Here is a 15,167-nt window from a genome sequence, read left to right on the forward strand (position 1 = left end):
AGTAAGAGACAATAACTGTCAGTTTATAAATATAAGAGTTAACTGCTGTCATTTTACTCAAGTGAGAAATAATAACTGAAAGATTTTTTCATTACAATGACAGTAATAGTTTAACATAACATACAAGTTGACTACTGAAAGTTTACACAAGTAAGAGATAGTAACTGACAGTTTATCATCACAATGACAGTTATAGTTTAACATAACATACAAGTTAACTACTGAAAGTTTACACAAGTAAGAGATAGTAACTGACAGTTATAATTTAACATAACATACAAGTTAACTACTGAAAGTTTACACAAGTAAGAGATAGTAACTGACAGTTTATCATTACAATGACAGTAATAGTTTAACATAACATACAAGTTAACTACTGAAAGTTTACACAAGTAAGAGATAGTAACATATTTATTACTTATTAGTGGCATATTTGTCACTTTTTTTGTCGTTTCAAATAAAATAATTAATTTCCTCAAATTGCGGTCGGAACCCTTAGTTTCATAGAGGTGTACATTTGAATATAAATCGTTCTAACACCGTTTAGTTAATATTTCTACCTATGACGGTAACGGGAGAGGCAAGGAGCAAAAAGGGAACAAATTGGATAATAGCTCTTTGTTCACAAAACCTAACAAAAGGAACTTTTTCCTAACTACCCATATATAGAAAGTGTGTATTGTTAGATGCTGACCCTTAACTGAGAGTTTCTATCTCTTAGAGACAAAACACCGTCACTTGTATAGAAATACTTCATCATTTCAAATATTACTTAACCTACAAATTTATATTTAATAGGATTATGTGGACCAAAAAATCATACCTAACCAAAAATGCTGTGTACAAGTCGATGCAAAAAAATGTTACAAAGTAGAAAAAATGTTTAGCAAGAAATTGTATTTTGATTTGAGATTAATTGAAAAATCTATATTTTGTCTTTGAAATTATTGATTGAAACATTTATGAAATAAAAATAAACTTTTTGCAGGTTATGTTTAGAATATTGAGACAAATTATTTGTTTGATGAACGTCGCATTTAACCTTAACTCTTGCGAGTACATTAAATAAAAAGTAGTAACTGAATTAAGTGTGACAATGTTATTGAATAGTCCGGCTAGCTGGGTAGGTACGACTCTCGGGCCCCGCTCACTGTCAGCATCGACACGCCATCTTGAAGCGGTCTCCGCGAGAGGAGATCTTATCTCGTAAGCCAACCAGCGTGGCCTCCTGTCGTGCGCGGTCCCTTTCTGACCTCAGTTGACTCATGCAACGGGGGTCGGAGCTCAGGTCCGACACTATTTGCTGGAATAGTTCATCTGCAAAGGAGAAACCAAACATTAATATGGTATTGAGAAGTCAACTTGAGTACAATTCTCAGCCACATTACAACTTCTGGGAAGGTACGAAGGTATGAGGGGTGGGTCCGAGAGTGGCTTCTTTGGTCGATTGTTTGATAGCGCCAACCCTTACCCTTAGGAATGTCATTTCTACGGCATTCAGTGTGCTTTCGTCCACGCCTCACCCCTTTGTGGACAGCTAACTTGGCTTCTTTGGTCGATTGTTTGATAGCGCCAACCCTTACCCTTAGGAATGTCATTTCTACGGCATTCAGTGTGCTTTCGTCCACGCCTCACCCCTTTGTGGACAGCTAACTTGGCTTCTTTGGTCGATTGTTTGATAGCGCCAACCCTTACCCTTAGGAATGTCATTTCTACGGCATTCAGTGTGCTTTCGTCCACGCCTCACCCCTTTGTGGACAGCTAACTTGGCTTCTTTGGTCGATTGTTTGATAGCGCCAACCCTTACCCTTAGGAATGTCATTTCTACGGCATTCAGTGTGCTTTCGTCCACGCCTCACCCCTTTGTGGACAGCTAACTTGGCTTCTTTGGTCGATTGTTTGATAGCGCCAACCCTTACCCTTAGGAATGTCATTTCTACGGCATTCAGTGTGCTTTCGTCCACGCCTCACCCCTTTGTGGACAGCTAACTTGGCTTCTTTGGTCGATTGTTTGATAGCGCCAACCCTTACCCTTAGGAATGTCATTTCTACGGCATTCAGTGTGCTTTCGTCCACGCCTCACCCCTTTGTGGACAGCTAACTTGGCTTCTTTGGTCGATTGTTTGATAGCGCCAACCCTTACCCTTAGGAATGTCATTTCTACGGCATTCAGTGTGCTTTCGTCCACGCCTCACCCCTTTGTGGACAGCTAACTTGGCTTCTTTGGTCGATTGTTTGATAGCGCCAACCCTTACCCTTAGGAATGTCATTTCTACGGCATTCAGTGTGCTTTCGTCCACGCCTCACCCCTTTGTGGACAGCTAACTTGGCTTCTTTGGTCGATTGTTTGATAGCGCCAACCCTTACCCTTAGGAATGTCATTTCTACGACATTCAGTGTGCTTTCGTCCACGCCTCACCCCTTTGTGGACAGCTAACTTGGCTTCTTTGGTCGATTGTTTGATAGCGCCAACCCTTACCCTTAGGAATGTCATTTCTACGACATTCAGTGTGCTTTCGTCCACGCCTCACCCCTTTGTGGACAGCTAACTTGGCTTCTTTGGTCGATTGTTTGATAGCGCCAACCCTTACCCTTAGGAATGTCATTTCTACGGCATTCAGTGTGCTTTCGTCCACGCCTCACCCCTTTGTGGACAGCTAACTTGGCTTCTTTGGTCGATTGTTTGATAGCGCCAACCCTTACCCTTAGGAATGTCATTTCTACGGCATTCAGTGTGCTTTCGTCCACGCCTCACCCCTTTGTGGACAGCTAACTTGGCTTCTTTGGTCGATTGTTTGATAGCGCCAACCCTTACCCTTAGGAATGTCATTTCTACGACATTCAGTGTGCTTTCGTCCACGCCTCACCCCTTTGTGGACAGCTAACTTGGCTTCTTTGGTCGATTGTTTGATAGCGCCAACCCTTACCCTTAGGAATGTCATTTCTACGACATTCAGTGTGCTTTCGTCCACGCCTCACCCCTTTGTGGACAGCTAACTTGGCTTCTTTGGTCGATTGTTTGATAGCGCCAACCCTTACCCTTAGGAATGTCATTTCTACGGCATTCAGTGTGCTTTCGTCCACGCCTCACCCCTTTGTGGACAGCTAACTTGGCTTCTTTGGTCGATTGTTTGATAGCGCCAACCCTTACCCTTAGGAATGTCATTTCTACGGCATTCAGTGTGCTTTCGTCCACGCCTCACCCCTTTGTGGACAGCTAACTTGGCTTCTTTGGTCGATTGTTTGATAGCGCCAACCCTTACCCTTAGGAATGTCATTTCTACGGCATTCAGTGTGCTTTCGTCCACGCCTCACCCCTTTGTGGACAGCTAACTTGGCTTCTTTGGTCGATTGTTTGATAGCGCCAACCCTTACCCTTAGGAATGTCATTTCTACGGCATTCAGTGTGCTTTCGTCCACGCCTCACCCCTTTGTGGACAGCTAACTTGGCTTCTTTGGTCGATTGTTTGATAGCGCCAACCCTTACCCTTAGGAATGTCATTTCTACGGCATTCAGTGTGCTTTCGTCCACGCCTCACCCCTTTGTGGACAGCTAACTTGGCTTCTTTGGTCGATTGTTTGATAGCGCCAACCCTTACCCTTAGGAATGTCATTTCTACGGCATTCAGTGTGCTTTCGTCCACGCCTCACCCCTTTGTGGACAGCTAACTTGGCTTCTTTGGTCGATTGTTTGATAGCGCCAACCCTTACCCTTAGGAATGTCATTTCTACGGCATTCAGTGTGCTTTCGTCCACGCCTCACCCCTTTGTGGACAGCTAACTTGGCTTCTTTGGTCGATTGTTTGATAGCGCCAACCCTTACCCTTAGGAATGTCATTTCTACGGCATTCAGTGTGCTTTCGTCCACGCCTCACCCCTTTGTGGACAGCTAACTTGGCTTCTTTGGTCGATTGTTTGATAGCGCCAACCCTTACCCTTAGGAATGTCATTTCTACGGCATTCAGTGTGCTTTCGTCCACGCCTCACCCCTTTGTGGACAGCTAACTTGGCTTCTTTGGTCGATTGTTTGATAGCGCCAACCCTTACCCTTAGGAATGTCATTTCTACGGCATTCAGTGTGCTTTCGTCCACGCCTCACCCCTTTGTGGACAGCTAACTTGGCTTCTTTGGTCGATTGTTTGATAGCGCCAACCCTTACCCTTAGGAATGTCATTTCTACGGCATTCAGTGTGCTTTCGTCCACGCCTCACCCCTTTGTGGACAGCTAACTTGGCTTCTTTGGTCGATTGTTTGATAGCGCCAACCCTTACCCTTAGGAATGTCATTTCTACGGCATTCAGTGTGCTTTCGTCCACGCCTCACCCCTTTGTGGACAGCTAACTTGGCTTCTTTGGTCGATTGTTTGATAGCGCCAACCCTTACCCTTAGGAATGTCATTTCTACGGCATTCAGTGTGCTTTCGTCCACGCCTCACCCCTTTGTGGACAGCTAACTTGGCTTCTTTGGTCGATTGTTTGATAGCGCCAACCCTTACCCTTAGGAATGTCATTTCTACGGCATTCAGTGTGCTTTCGTCCACGCCTCACCCCTTTGTGGACAGCTAACTTGGCTTCTTTGGTCGATTGTTTGATAGCGCCAACCCTTACCCTTAGGAATGTCATTTCTACGGCATTCAGTGTGCTTTCGTCCACGCCTCACCCCTTTGTGGACAGCTAACTTGGCTTCTTTGGTCGATTGTTTGATAGCGCCAACCCTTACCCTTAGGAATGTCATTTCTACGGCATTCAGTGTGCTTTCGTCCACGCCTCACCCCTTTGTGGACAGCTAACTTGGCTTCTTTGGTCGATTGTTTGATAGCGCCAACCCTTACCCTTAGGAATGTCATTTCTACGACATTCAGTGTGCTTTCGTCCACGCCTCACCCCTTTGTGGACAGCTAACTTGGCTTCTTTGGTCGATTGTTTGATAGCGCCAACCCTTACCCTTAGGAATGTCATTTCTACGACATTCAGTGTGCTTTCGTCCACGCCTCACCCCTTTGTGGACAGCTAACTTGGCTTCTTTGGTCGATTGTTTGATAGCGCCAACCCTTACCCTTAGGAATGTCATTTCTACGACATTCAGTGTGCTTTCGTCCACGCCTCACCCCTTTGTGGACAGCTAACTTGGCTTCTTTGGTCGATTGTTTGATAGCGCCAACCCTTACCCTTAGGAATGTCATTTCTACGGCATTCAGTGTGCTTTCGTCCACGCCTCACCCCTTTGTGGACAGCTAACTTGGCTTCTTTGGTCGATTGTTTGATAGCGCCAACCCTTACCCTTAGGAATGTCATTTCTACGACATTCAGTGTGCTTTCGTCCACGCCTCACCCCTTTGTGGACAGCTAACTTGGCTTCTTTGGTCGATTGTTTGATAGCGCCAACCCTTACCCTTAGGAATGTCATTTCTACGACATTCAGTGTGCTTTCGTCCACGCCTCACCCCTTTGTGGACAGCTAACTTGGCTTCTTTGGTCGATTGTTTGATAGCGCCAACCCTTACCCTTAGGAATGTCATTTCTACGGCATTCAGTGTGCTTTCGTCCACGCCTCACCCCTTTGTGGACAGCTAACTTGGCTTCTTTGGTCGATTGTTTGATAGCGCCAACCCTTACCCTTAGGAATGTCATTTCTACGACATTCAGTGTGCTTTCGTCCACGCCTCACCCCTTTGTGGACAGCTAACTTGGCTTCTTTGGTCGATTGTTTGATAGCGCCAACCCTTACCCTTAGGAATGTCATTTCTACGGCATTCAGTGTGCTTTCGTCCACGCCTCACCCCTTTGTGGACAGCTAACTTGGCTTCTTTGGTCGATTGTTTGATAGCGCCAACCCTTACCCTTAGGAATGTCATTTCTACGGCATTCAGTGTGCTTTCGTCCACGCCTCACCCCTTTGTGGACAGCTAACTTGGCTTCTTTGGTCGATTGTTTGATAGCGCCAACCCTTACCCTTAGGAATGTCATTTCTACGACATTCAGTGTGCTTTCGTCCACGCCTCACCCCTTTGTGGACAGCTAACTTGGCTTCTTTGGTCGATTGTTTGATAGCGCCAACCCTTACCCTTAGGAATGTCATTTCTACGGCATTCAGTGTGCTTTCGTCCACGCCTCACCCCTTTGTGGACAGCTAACTTGGCTTCTTTGGTCGATTGTTTGATAGCGCCAACCCTTACCCTTAGGAATGTCATTTCTACGACATTCAGTGTGCTTTCGTCCACGCCTCACCCCTTTGTGGACAGCTAACTTGGCTTCTTTGGTCGATTGTTTGATAGCGCCAACCCTTACCCTTAGGAATGTCATTTCTACGGCATTCAGTGTGCTTTCGTCCACGCCTCACCCCTTTGTGGACAGCTAACTTGGCTTCTTTGGTCGATTGTTTGATAGCGCCAACCCTTACCCTTAGGAATGTCATTTCTACGGCATTCAGTGTGCTTTCGTCCACGCCTCACCCCTTTGTGGACAGCTAACTTGGCTTCTTTGGTCGATTGTTTGATAGCGCCAACCCTTACCATTTATCAGTAGATATTTTGTTTGCTTTTGTCGATGTATAAAAAGCGCATGACCTCGCTGATTATCTCTCATCTTATCAGAATGCTTACTCACCGATGTTCTGTCCGGTTTTGCTGGACACGTTGAAGAACTTGCCGCCAATGGAGTCGGTATAGTCCTGGGCGTCGTGGATGTCCACAGCCGGTTTGACGGCCTCGCACTCTACAATATCGCGCTTTGTCTGGCACACGTACACTTTACAGTCCTGCAAATTACATTACAGTGAAACAATATCTGTCGCTTTTAAAGAACCTATTGAAATAACCAATTGATCGAGTGCAGTGAAGTCCTGTATTAACACCTCGGGCTTTGGGAACTCAGCTCATGGTTAGAAACATCATCTAAACGGTATTGGAAAGAGAAAACACCAAGCTTTATATTCAAATCTGAAATGTACACCTCTATGAAACTAAACGTTAATAATGTTTCTAATTAACTATCTGACGATTACCCGGCGTTGCTCGACTTTTCTCTACTTTCAATAAATATAATATCCAAGTTATATATACATTTAACCTTCCGGAAGAAATTCTCCAAACGATAGTGAAAACCCTATCAAACTCCGTTGAATAGTTAACAAGAACTAAACGCACAAACAGACAGACGCGGATAGTGACTTTGTTTTATACTATTTAGAGATAAAATAAATACATAAAAAAGCTACATTCATTGATGGAGCGTAGCGAAATACTGTTTTAACTCCACCGTTTGGCATAAATAAATGGTGTAACACTGGTGACATCTATGCTTACGACATATATATTATTATTGAATGAGCAGGCAGCAATCTGCTGTTGCGCTCTTATTAACTTTAACAGTCATTGAGTTGTTTTAAATTTGAAATAAGTTAATCCTTTCTTCTCTCCAAATAAGAATCCAACAGAGCTTTAAATAGGTTTATATTGGTAGAATGGATGACATGTTGTGGAAGTTAGTTCCATGCTTCCACTACTCTATAATAGTAGAATAGATGACATGTTGTAGAAGTTAGTTCCATGCTTCCACTACTCTATAATAGTAGAATAGATGACATGTTGTAGAAGTTAGTTCCATGCTTCCACTACTCTATAATAGTAGAATAGATGACATGTTGTAGAAGCTAGTTCCATGCTTCCACTACTCTATAATTAGTAGAATTGATGACATGTTGTGGAAGTTAGTTCTACGCTTCTACTACTCTATATTAGTAGAATGGATGACATTTATTTATTATTGTATAATTTGTATAGCGCCGCTTTTGTGAGATATCATCTCAGGTTCGCTTTACAGTTGATGCAGGTATTACAAAAAAATATAAATATTACAAAAATAAATTGATATTAAGTTAAATAAAATGAAGTACAGGAACAGGTGATGAAGTACAGAAACAGACACGAAGATGGAGACTCTGCAGCAAGAATCCTAGATGGTGAGGAAACTAACGTTGGTGAATGCACAGTATCCCATTTGAAAGGTAAAAATAATAAAATGTTCATCATTACCTCTTCTTGAGCTCTCAACTCGGTGACCCAGAAGAGCACCCTCTCCCAGGAGTCGGTGCAGAAGGGGTCGTAGCAGACGACGGCGGCACGGGCGTTGCGGTAGTACAGCTTCGTCATGGAATAGTATCTGGGGACAGAGAGACTATCACTGGCTGAGTTGGACTCTCCCACAATTAAACACCGGGGGTTTAACGATAAACGTGTTTTTAATTTTACACAACTCATAAACAACCGTTTAACTTACATACATTTCCATTTCTCAGGTGTGCAAAATTTAAAACACGTTTATTGGTAAGGCCCTATATATCCCGCACATACGCTGGTTTAGTGTTGGTATAGTAAGGCCAGCCTTAAGCCTGATTTACAGCCGTTTTAACTATAACAAACACTGTGGTAATAAGTCACTGTTTCGACCTTATGCACCGTATTATATTTATACCGTTGAAGCTACTTTGCCATACACTCCGGCCATAGTGGCCAAGTGGAGATATAAATTTGATTGTAACAATAAACTCACTACTATTTGCGCTACTATAATATTTTGCTAGATTATATCTGTTGGCAAGTCACCTTTTCTGTATATTTTATCCTGTTTAAATGAAGTATTTTCTATTATTGTAGCATTCTATGCCTTAAGAAAATTTCAGCTGTATCACATTCAATGTCGTTTTATATACATATTGTTGTGTTCTTAAATGTAATACTAATATTCGCCTATGTACCACTGTGTACTTATAATCTAATTTAATATAATTCTAACGTGAGTTCAGTTAAATATTCCTGTAATCTCAGAACGAACCAAAGTGTTATTGAAATCTCCCGATCATCCGAGTGTGTCGTTAATAAGAGGAAAATAACAGTATACCACAACAGAGCACAAACCTCTCACTGCCCGCCGTATCCCAGATCCCGATGGAGAAGACGTTCTTATTGTCTGCGGTGACGTGCTTCGACCCGAACACAGCGCCAAGCGTCTGAAAGTTGACAAAGAGTTAAAGGCAGAATATGAATAATCATTAAGTCCTCAGGTTAATTGGTTTTTGAACCAACAGCTCATACGGCCTGATAGAAATGTTTGTATCTCCCCCCGAACCGTCCTAGTTAGAAATATGAACTAAAGGGTGTTAGAAGTTAACCAGTGGTTCGCTACAGGTTCCTCACATAATAGTGATCAAATGACATAACAACTAATTGTACAGGACATACAAAGCGATAAGAGAACAAATAATGAACAATAACAGTGCTATTATAGCACAGGACTTAACAACAATATTACAATTCAAATCTCTAAATAGTATAAAACAAAGTCAATCTCCGCGTCGGTCCGTTTGTGCGCTTGGTCCTTAGTTCTTTTGATAGTGTTTTCATTATATTTATAGAAAGCAGAGAAAATTCTATGTTTTGTAATCTAGTCGTAAAAAAAATAGTTTCGGGCGCTTACATTGCTAACGCTGGCTAAACCTTTTGAGATACGTCAAAATAATGTACAACTGAATTGTGCATCTTAAAAAGTTCCACAGAAAAGTCCAGGGTGGTATATATCTATCTGCTAAGAGTGACCCCCGGGAACGCCGGGCTCACTTCAGGTAGTCTATATAAAACAGGAGGCAGTTATATATTGGTAGTTATGTATTGGAGATTTGATTGTACAGTGGTACCTCGACATACGAGTGCCCCAACATACGAGTTTTTCGAGATACGAGCCGGCGAGCGAGTGATTTTTTGCTTTTGAGTTACGAGCGAAATTCGAGATACGAGTTTGGTTTAGCAGGAATTGGAACCCGGTATGTCAGTAGAGGAGGAGATTGTGTCTCTGGGGAAATCCATGGGTCTAGAGGTGGAAGAGAGAGACGTGAACTAACTCGTCGAGGAGCACACCCAGGAACTGACGACTGAGGAGATACAAGAGTTACAGTCACAGCAGCATACGGATGTTATGCAAGAAATTGGTTTCGAGGAGTCAGAGGAGCAGGAGGTTATTTCTACAAGTGAGATAAAGGAGATCTTAGGAATGGGAGAGAGTTTCACAGTTCGTGGAAAAGAAACACCCAGAAAAAGTTGCAACAGTTCGTGCATGTGATCTTTTTAATGACACTTGCCTAACTCATTTCCGGAACATTCTGAGAGGGAGGAAGAAACAAACCTCCTTGGATATGTTTTTTTCTAAACGGCCTACAGGTGAAAGCGAGAAAAATGTAGCGAAAAAGGCAAACCAGTAAGGATATCTAATTTATTTATTCACATTCTCTTTTTTGTTTTTGTACAATTAATTATTTATTCGTTTTTATTATTCAAAACCACGTAACAAAAATAAGTGGGGTGACATTTTGGGGGTTGGAACGGATTAATGGCAGTCTAATTGGTTTGTATGGGGAAATCTGCATCGATATACGAGTAATTCAAGATACGAGCAAGGTTGCGGAATGAATTAAACTCGTATGTCGAGGTACCACTGTACTAAAGCGTGGTAGACTGATGTTAGAATTTCCAATGAGAGAAAATTTAGAATTTTCAAAAATATATAAATTAATTTTCTTATTTTGTTGACGGTTTGGTTAATTAATTAATTTTAGTTTAGAGCTGAGAGAAGTTTATTTCCAAATGAGCGGGCGTTTTACACGAAAAGAGCCGTTAAGGGTTCGATTAGACGATTACTAACATATCTGTTGAACTTAAGGAAGCTGTCCATCGCTTAAGTTTTGTCCGACACGTAGTTCCGATATCTCCAATGTATTTAAAGAGAGTATTTCAGTTCGACATTGTCAATTTTTTTGTATTTTGCGTTGCCTTCGAAAACCATTTAATTTATTTTCTTGTCAATATCGGCTCGGCTATCGACATCCTTAACGAACGCAACCGTGCTCGGGAAAATGATATAAAAACATCGTCATTTAAGCTGATCCAACATGGTTAAGTTATCGATATGACCGTAATATCGTCGATGCAATTCGCATTACAGAAAGTAAATTCCTGCATTATAAAACGACAAATTATTGAGTTATATTATTATACTTAAAAATAGCACATAATATTAAACACAGTTGGTACTATACAACATGATTAAACCATCGATTAACACTACTCGTAGAATAGCTTATATAGTCTGTTTCGTCAAGTAAATGCCTGTTATGATTTGAAATTTTCACAACAAAAAGTATTATGGTGGTTTATTTTTAGGGGTATTATGCCTTATTGCGCTTCCTTCTTCTTTAGTCAACATTACGGAAAGCATTACAGTGTCCATTACATTACATCATCAGGAACAAAATCACATAAATGTCAATAAAGACGACGGGGCTAAGTTCTTGGTATCCGATAATTGACGGTTACATCAAAACTAAACGCAAAAAACCATCTTAAATATAATGTTTTACCAGCTCTTAGAGGATTGGAGTTAGCGACACGGTATCATAAGCACACATTTCATCACAATCTTTACATATCTTCTCTGTAATCAGAGGCGGTTCCTTGGTACGTGCATTTGTGCATTGCACTGCTTGTCTTCAGTCTCCACATAACAAATTACAACGACATCTGTGCCCCAGTGATCGATGTAAGTAATTCCCATTATCTTCTAGTAAATCCCGCGCAAGAGCAAGCGGTCGTGCACACCCCGATATGCACAGAACCAACTTTTACCATACTACTAAAACAGCATCGGGCGGTATCGACACAGCCCGAAGTAGCCCAAACGGTGACACGAGCGAGACAGATTACACTCTTAACGTCAAATTACGTGTTAGAGCAGTGCAGATACATAACCCATTCCGTGCATTATCCAAACGCTTTGACGGCGAGTGAACTTAGCATCACTTTGATCATGTGTAATCCAATGCGTCTGGAATGGATTCGCTTAGAAAAACTAATGTTCAATGTTAATGCTACGACATTAACACATTGGAACTCGTTCGCGGGGATTTCAAACGGTTTCGCTATATTTTCAACGATGAATTGCGTGTCCTTTATTTTCGAGATAATTTTGTACTATTTAATCAGTTATTTTACAAATATAACTTCTTAGATAGAATGAATTGCAGTAGGTGTTCCCATTCATTAATTAGCTCCACCTAAATTACAGACTAGGTACATTTTAAAAGTGAAATGCACTGCTGGTAATTACAGTCACGGGCCGCGTCTGTCTGTAATGCTGTACGCAACACAACATAATATACCAAAAATAAATAATTATTATAATTATGGCGGTGAAAATCTCAAGTCATACAGAAGATGTCAGTGTTCATATTTGCTTCCAGCTGATAAGTGTTTGAAGCCAAAGTGCAAACAATGACTGACTTTTCAATCAAATCTTTCTTTGTTATCCACATTACGTCTAACATTAGTTTACAAATATTGGAATTTATAACTACAAATTAACTAGAAATTTCAACAATATTAAGCGTATTAAACTGATATATTTTGCCTTTGTTCAAAGTCAACTTGGATACAATTCTCCCGTCTGGAAGCCACATTACGATATTCATGTACAAGCTATTGAAAGAATACTAAATAAATTGTTACGTTTCCTAAGATTTAAAATGGATATTTCAGAAATTCTGTTGAATTTCAACACATTTTAAAATGATATGAATTTGCTTAAATTGTCGGACAGAAGGAAATTTCACTGACTTAGTATTTCTATATAAAATGATGCATTTGATGGTCCAGAATTGCTTGGATTGATAAGCTTTCGGATTCCATTACGTAATACTAGGCGTCGGGATTTGTTTCAGTGCAGAAATTCAGGGACTAACTACCATATCTCTGCCCAGAATACTTACGGAGGGAAGTAATCACACCGATCAAGTGGACATCTATAATTTATAGTGACAGTTCAGTTACTTATAATAAATATTGTATAATTTTTACTATTCATATCGACGTTTCCGAAGAACAATGTCGGATGTGCAAATTTGTAGTTTTACAATTGTTTTTATTTTGCATTAATCCCTATTTATTTAATTGGAGATATATATTATAAAATATAGTAAAAAAGCAGAAACTAGACTATAATAATAATATTAATTAATTACTGTAATATTCAAAAATCTGTTAGTGAAAAAATAAGAAAATTCACAGATTTAGGAAATGAAATAAAAAGAATTTGGCATTCTCAAACTATAAAAATATTACCACGTTATTTTGGCTACTGGCATTATACCTAGCTCTTTCATTCTAAATTTAGGCGTATTAGATCTGTCAAAGAATTTATATATGAAAATGCAAAAATCAGTCATTTTAAATAAATTTAGGATAACGAAAGATTTTTTAAATATTTATATTGAGGGATCAGTAGGATTTATAGGCCCTGTTAGAAGTTCTACCGAGCCGAACCCTCTGATATGAAAATATCTGGAGTCGGTGAATTATTTTCCCATTTGATCTCTGGTGAGTTGACGTGTTGTTCTTGTATTTATTATGCTTATATAATGCACTTGCATAATGTTGATAGACAAGATGACCATTTGTGGAAAAGTGTGTGGAAGGGTTTAGTTTTTCCTATGGGGAAGATTTAACCCGGACATAAAGTCGGAAGAAACATGGAGGATTAGGGCAACATTGACAGCAGCCACACCCCCTTCATATTTCCCACTGATTTTGTAAAGAATGTAGACTATATTTATATAACTGAGAGATCTGAGAACATGCAAGGCAAATGGTGTAATATTAGCGATATCAAGAAAGGAATGCGTAGATGGTTTGGACGGTGAAATATGAATGTATTCTTTGTTGGTTATTCAGTATTACATACATAAGCTTCTAGGTGAAAACGACAAAATGAAACAATGTTTATCTAACTTCCACTTCCAGAGATATATAATGACACCATATGCGAGATAAAATAAACAAAATGACTCATGCTGACACCATTGTATGATAAACAAAAGGTTCAATGGCGACGTACATCAAATCACAAATATAAGTTTTAGGTTATAAAATGAAACTACGTACACTAACCGTTTTGTAAGGACAAGTCGCAAAGTGTGAATAGACGTATCTCATGAAAATACTCGTCTTCCCGACGCCCTGACTGCCCAGCAAAATTATTTTAAAGTCAACCTGAGACATGTTGAAAAACAAAAATCACGTTGATTGACGCAAAAACAACATTAAATACGAATTATAATATTTCAACTGCGACGCGTCTAGCCGCCATGGCTATGATGTTAAATTTAGGAATTACACAAGTTATTCTCAAATGTAAATAGAGTCAATGCACTTTGTAGAATCTAAACATAAATAATCCACTCTAAAATCTAAACAAGAGTACATTTTGTTATCATTGTGAAGTTGACAGAACGGTTTCTTTTTAAAATTAATTTCTATGGTTGTTGGAGGTAAAAATGTGTGGCCAGTTGAATTCGGTAGGTACTTGAAAACTATTTCGACTGTGTTTAAATATGCTACTTCGTTCCGTTTCAAGATGGTGGTTGTAATTTTTTTACGTTCACGTTCAGCTGGACTTTTACATGTTTATTTATATATATTTTTTTGTAATTATTTTTTATTTTTAATAATATGTTTACATGGTACATAATTCATTTTACATCTTGGGTCTTTTTACTACTCTTCCATTGAAAGCATTTGCTTGTGTATGGAAGGGGAGTGTACATAAATGTTGTTGTTAGTTAGTACTTAAATAATTCATTGTACATAAATGTATGTTTGCTGTAGTATTTTTTTTTTATAGTAGTGAAGGATAATATATTAATATAATAAATTTAAAAAAAGAAAGAAAGTTATGGAAAACTAAGGATATTTGTGAGATTAATTAAGTGACAGTAGTTTTTTTTTCAGAATATTTTTAAAGTGTCTCTTGACAGAGAGCAGTATTTGGGTTTTATCATTAATGCTTCTGATTTCTTCTGGTAGACGATTGAAAAAGACTTTTATATTTTTTCTTTGTATACACAACTTTTAATTAATTATAATCTACATATTTAAAAGCCAATAGTTTCTTTGTCAGGGTAATGAAAATTATCATCAAAATTAAAGTTAAAATATAAATTAAAATAACATTAAAATTAAAGTTTTTTTTTACTTACGATTTTATGTCCGGGTTAAATCTTTCCCACAGGAAAAACTAAATCCTTCCACACACTTTTCCACAAATGATCATCTAGTCCAGAGGTTCCCA

The 15,167-nt window shown here is 39.6% G+C and overlaps 1 protein-coding gene across 2 annotated transcripts; it reads right to left on the reverse strand.

Annotated features, from left to right (window-relative positions):
- Positions 1-345: 345 nt before the first annotated feature.
- Positions 346-14,311, reverse strand: LOC149415712 (ras-related protein Rab-24-like). 2 transcript variants are annotated; one of them, XM_089641781.1, is made up of 5 exons: positions 13,988-14,311; positions 8,915-9,006; positions 8,033-8,159; positions 6,606-6,756; positions 346-1,317 (listed from the first exon to the last, which is right to left on the reverse strand). In XM_089641781.1, the coding sequence occupies exons 1-5, from the start codon at positions 14,096-14,098 to the stop codon at positions 1,154-1,156; spliced, it is 645 nt and encodes a 214-aa protein (XP_089497907.1). In that variant the 5' UTR covers positions 14,099-14,311; the 3' UTR covers positions 346-1,153. The 2 variants fall into 2 exon arrangements, with proteins under 2 accessions (XP_089497907.1, XP_089497906.1); XM_089641780.1 differs by having other exon boundaries at positions 13,982-14,311.
- Positions 14,312-15,167: the final 856 nt, after the last annotated feature.

Source organism: Hesperophylax consimilis, chromosome 17 (assembly GCF_061612785.1).
Source record: "Hesperophylax consimilis isolate HC1 chromosome 17, BYU_Hcon_1.0, whole genome shotgun sequence".
NCBI classification, from domain to species: domain Eukaryota; kingdom Metazoa; phylum Arthropoda; class Insecta; order Trichoptera; family Limnephilidae; genus Hesperophylax; species Hesperophylax consimilis.

Coding starts and splice junctions, on each gene's coding strand:
- LOC149415712 (XM_089641780.1), bottom strand. CDS start 14,098: ATGTCTCAGGTTGACTTTAAAATAATTTTGCTGGGCAGTCAGGGCGTC. Junction 9,007..13,981: donor GTCCTTACAAAACGGTTAGT/GTACGTAGTTTC, acceptor GTCAACTTTCAG/ACGCTTGGCGCTGTGTTCGG. Junction 6,757..8,032: donor AGTTGAGAGCTCAAGAAGAG/GTAATGATGAAC, acceptor TGTAATTTGCAG/GACTGTAAAGTGTACGTGTG.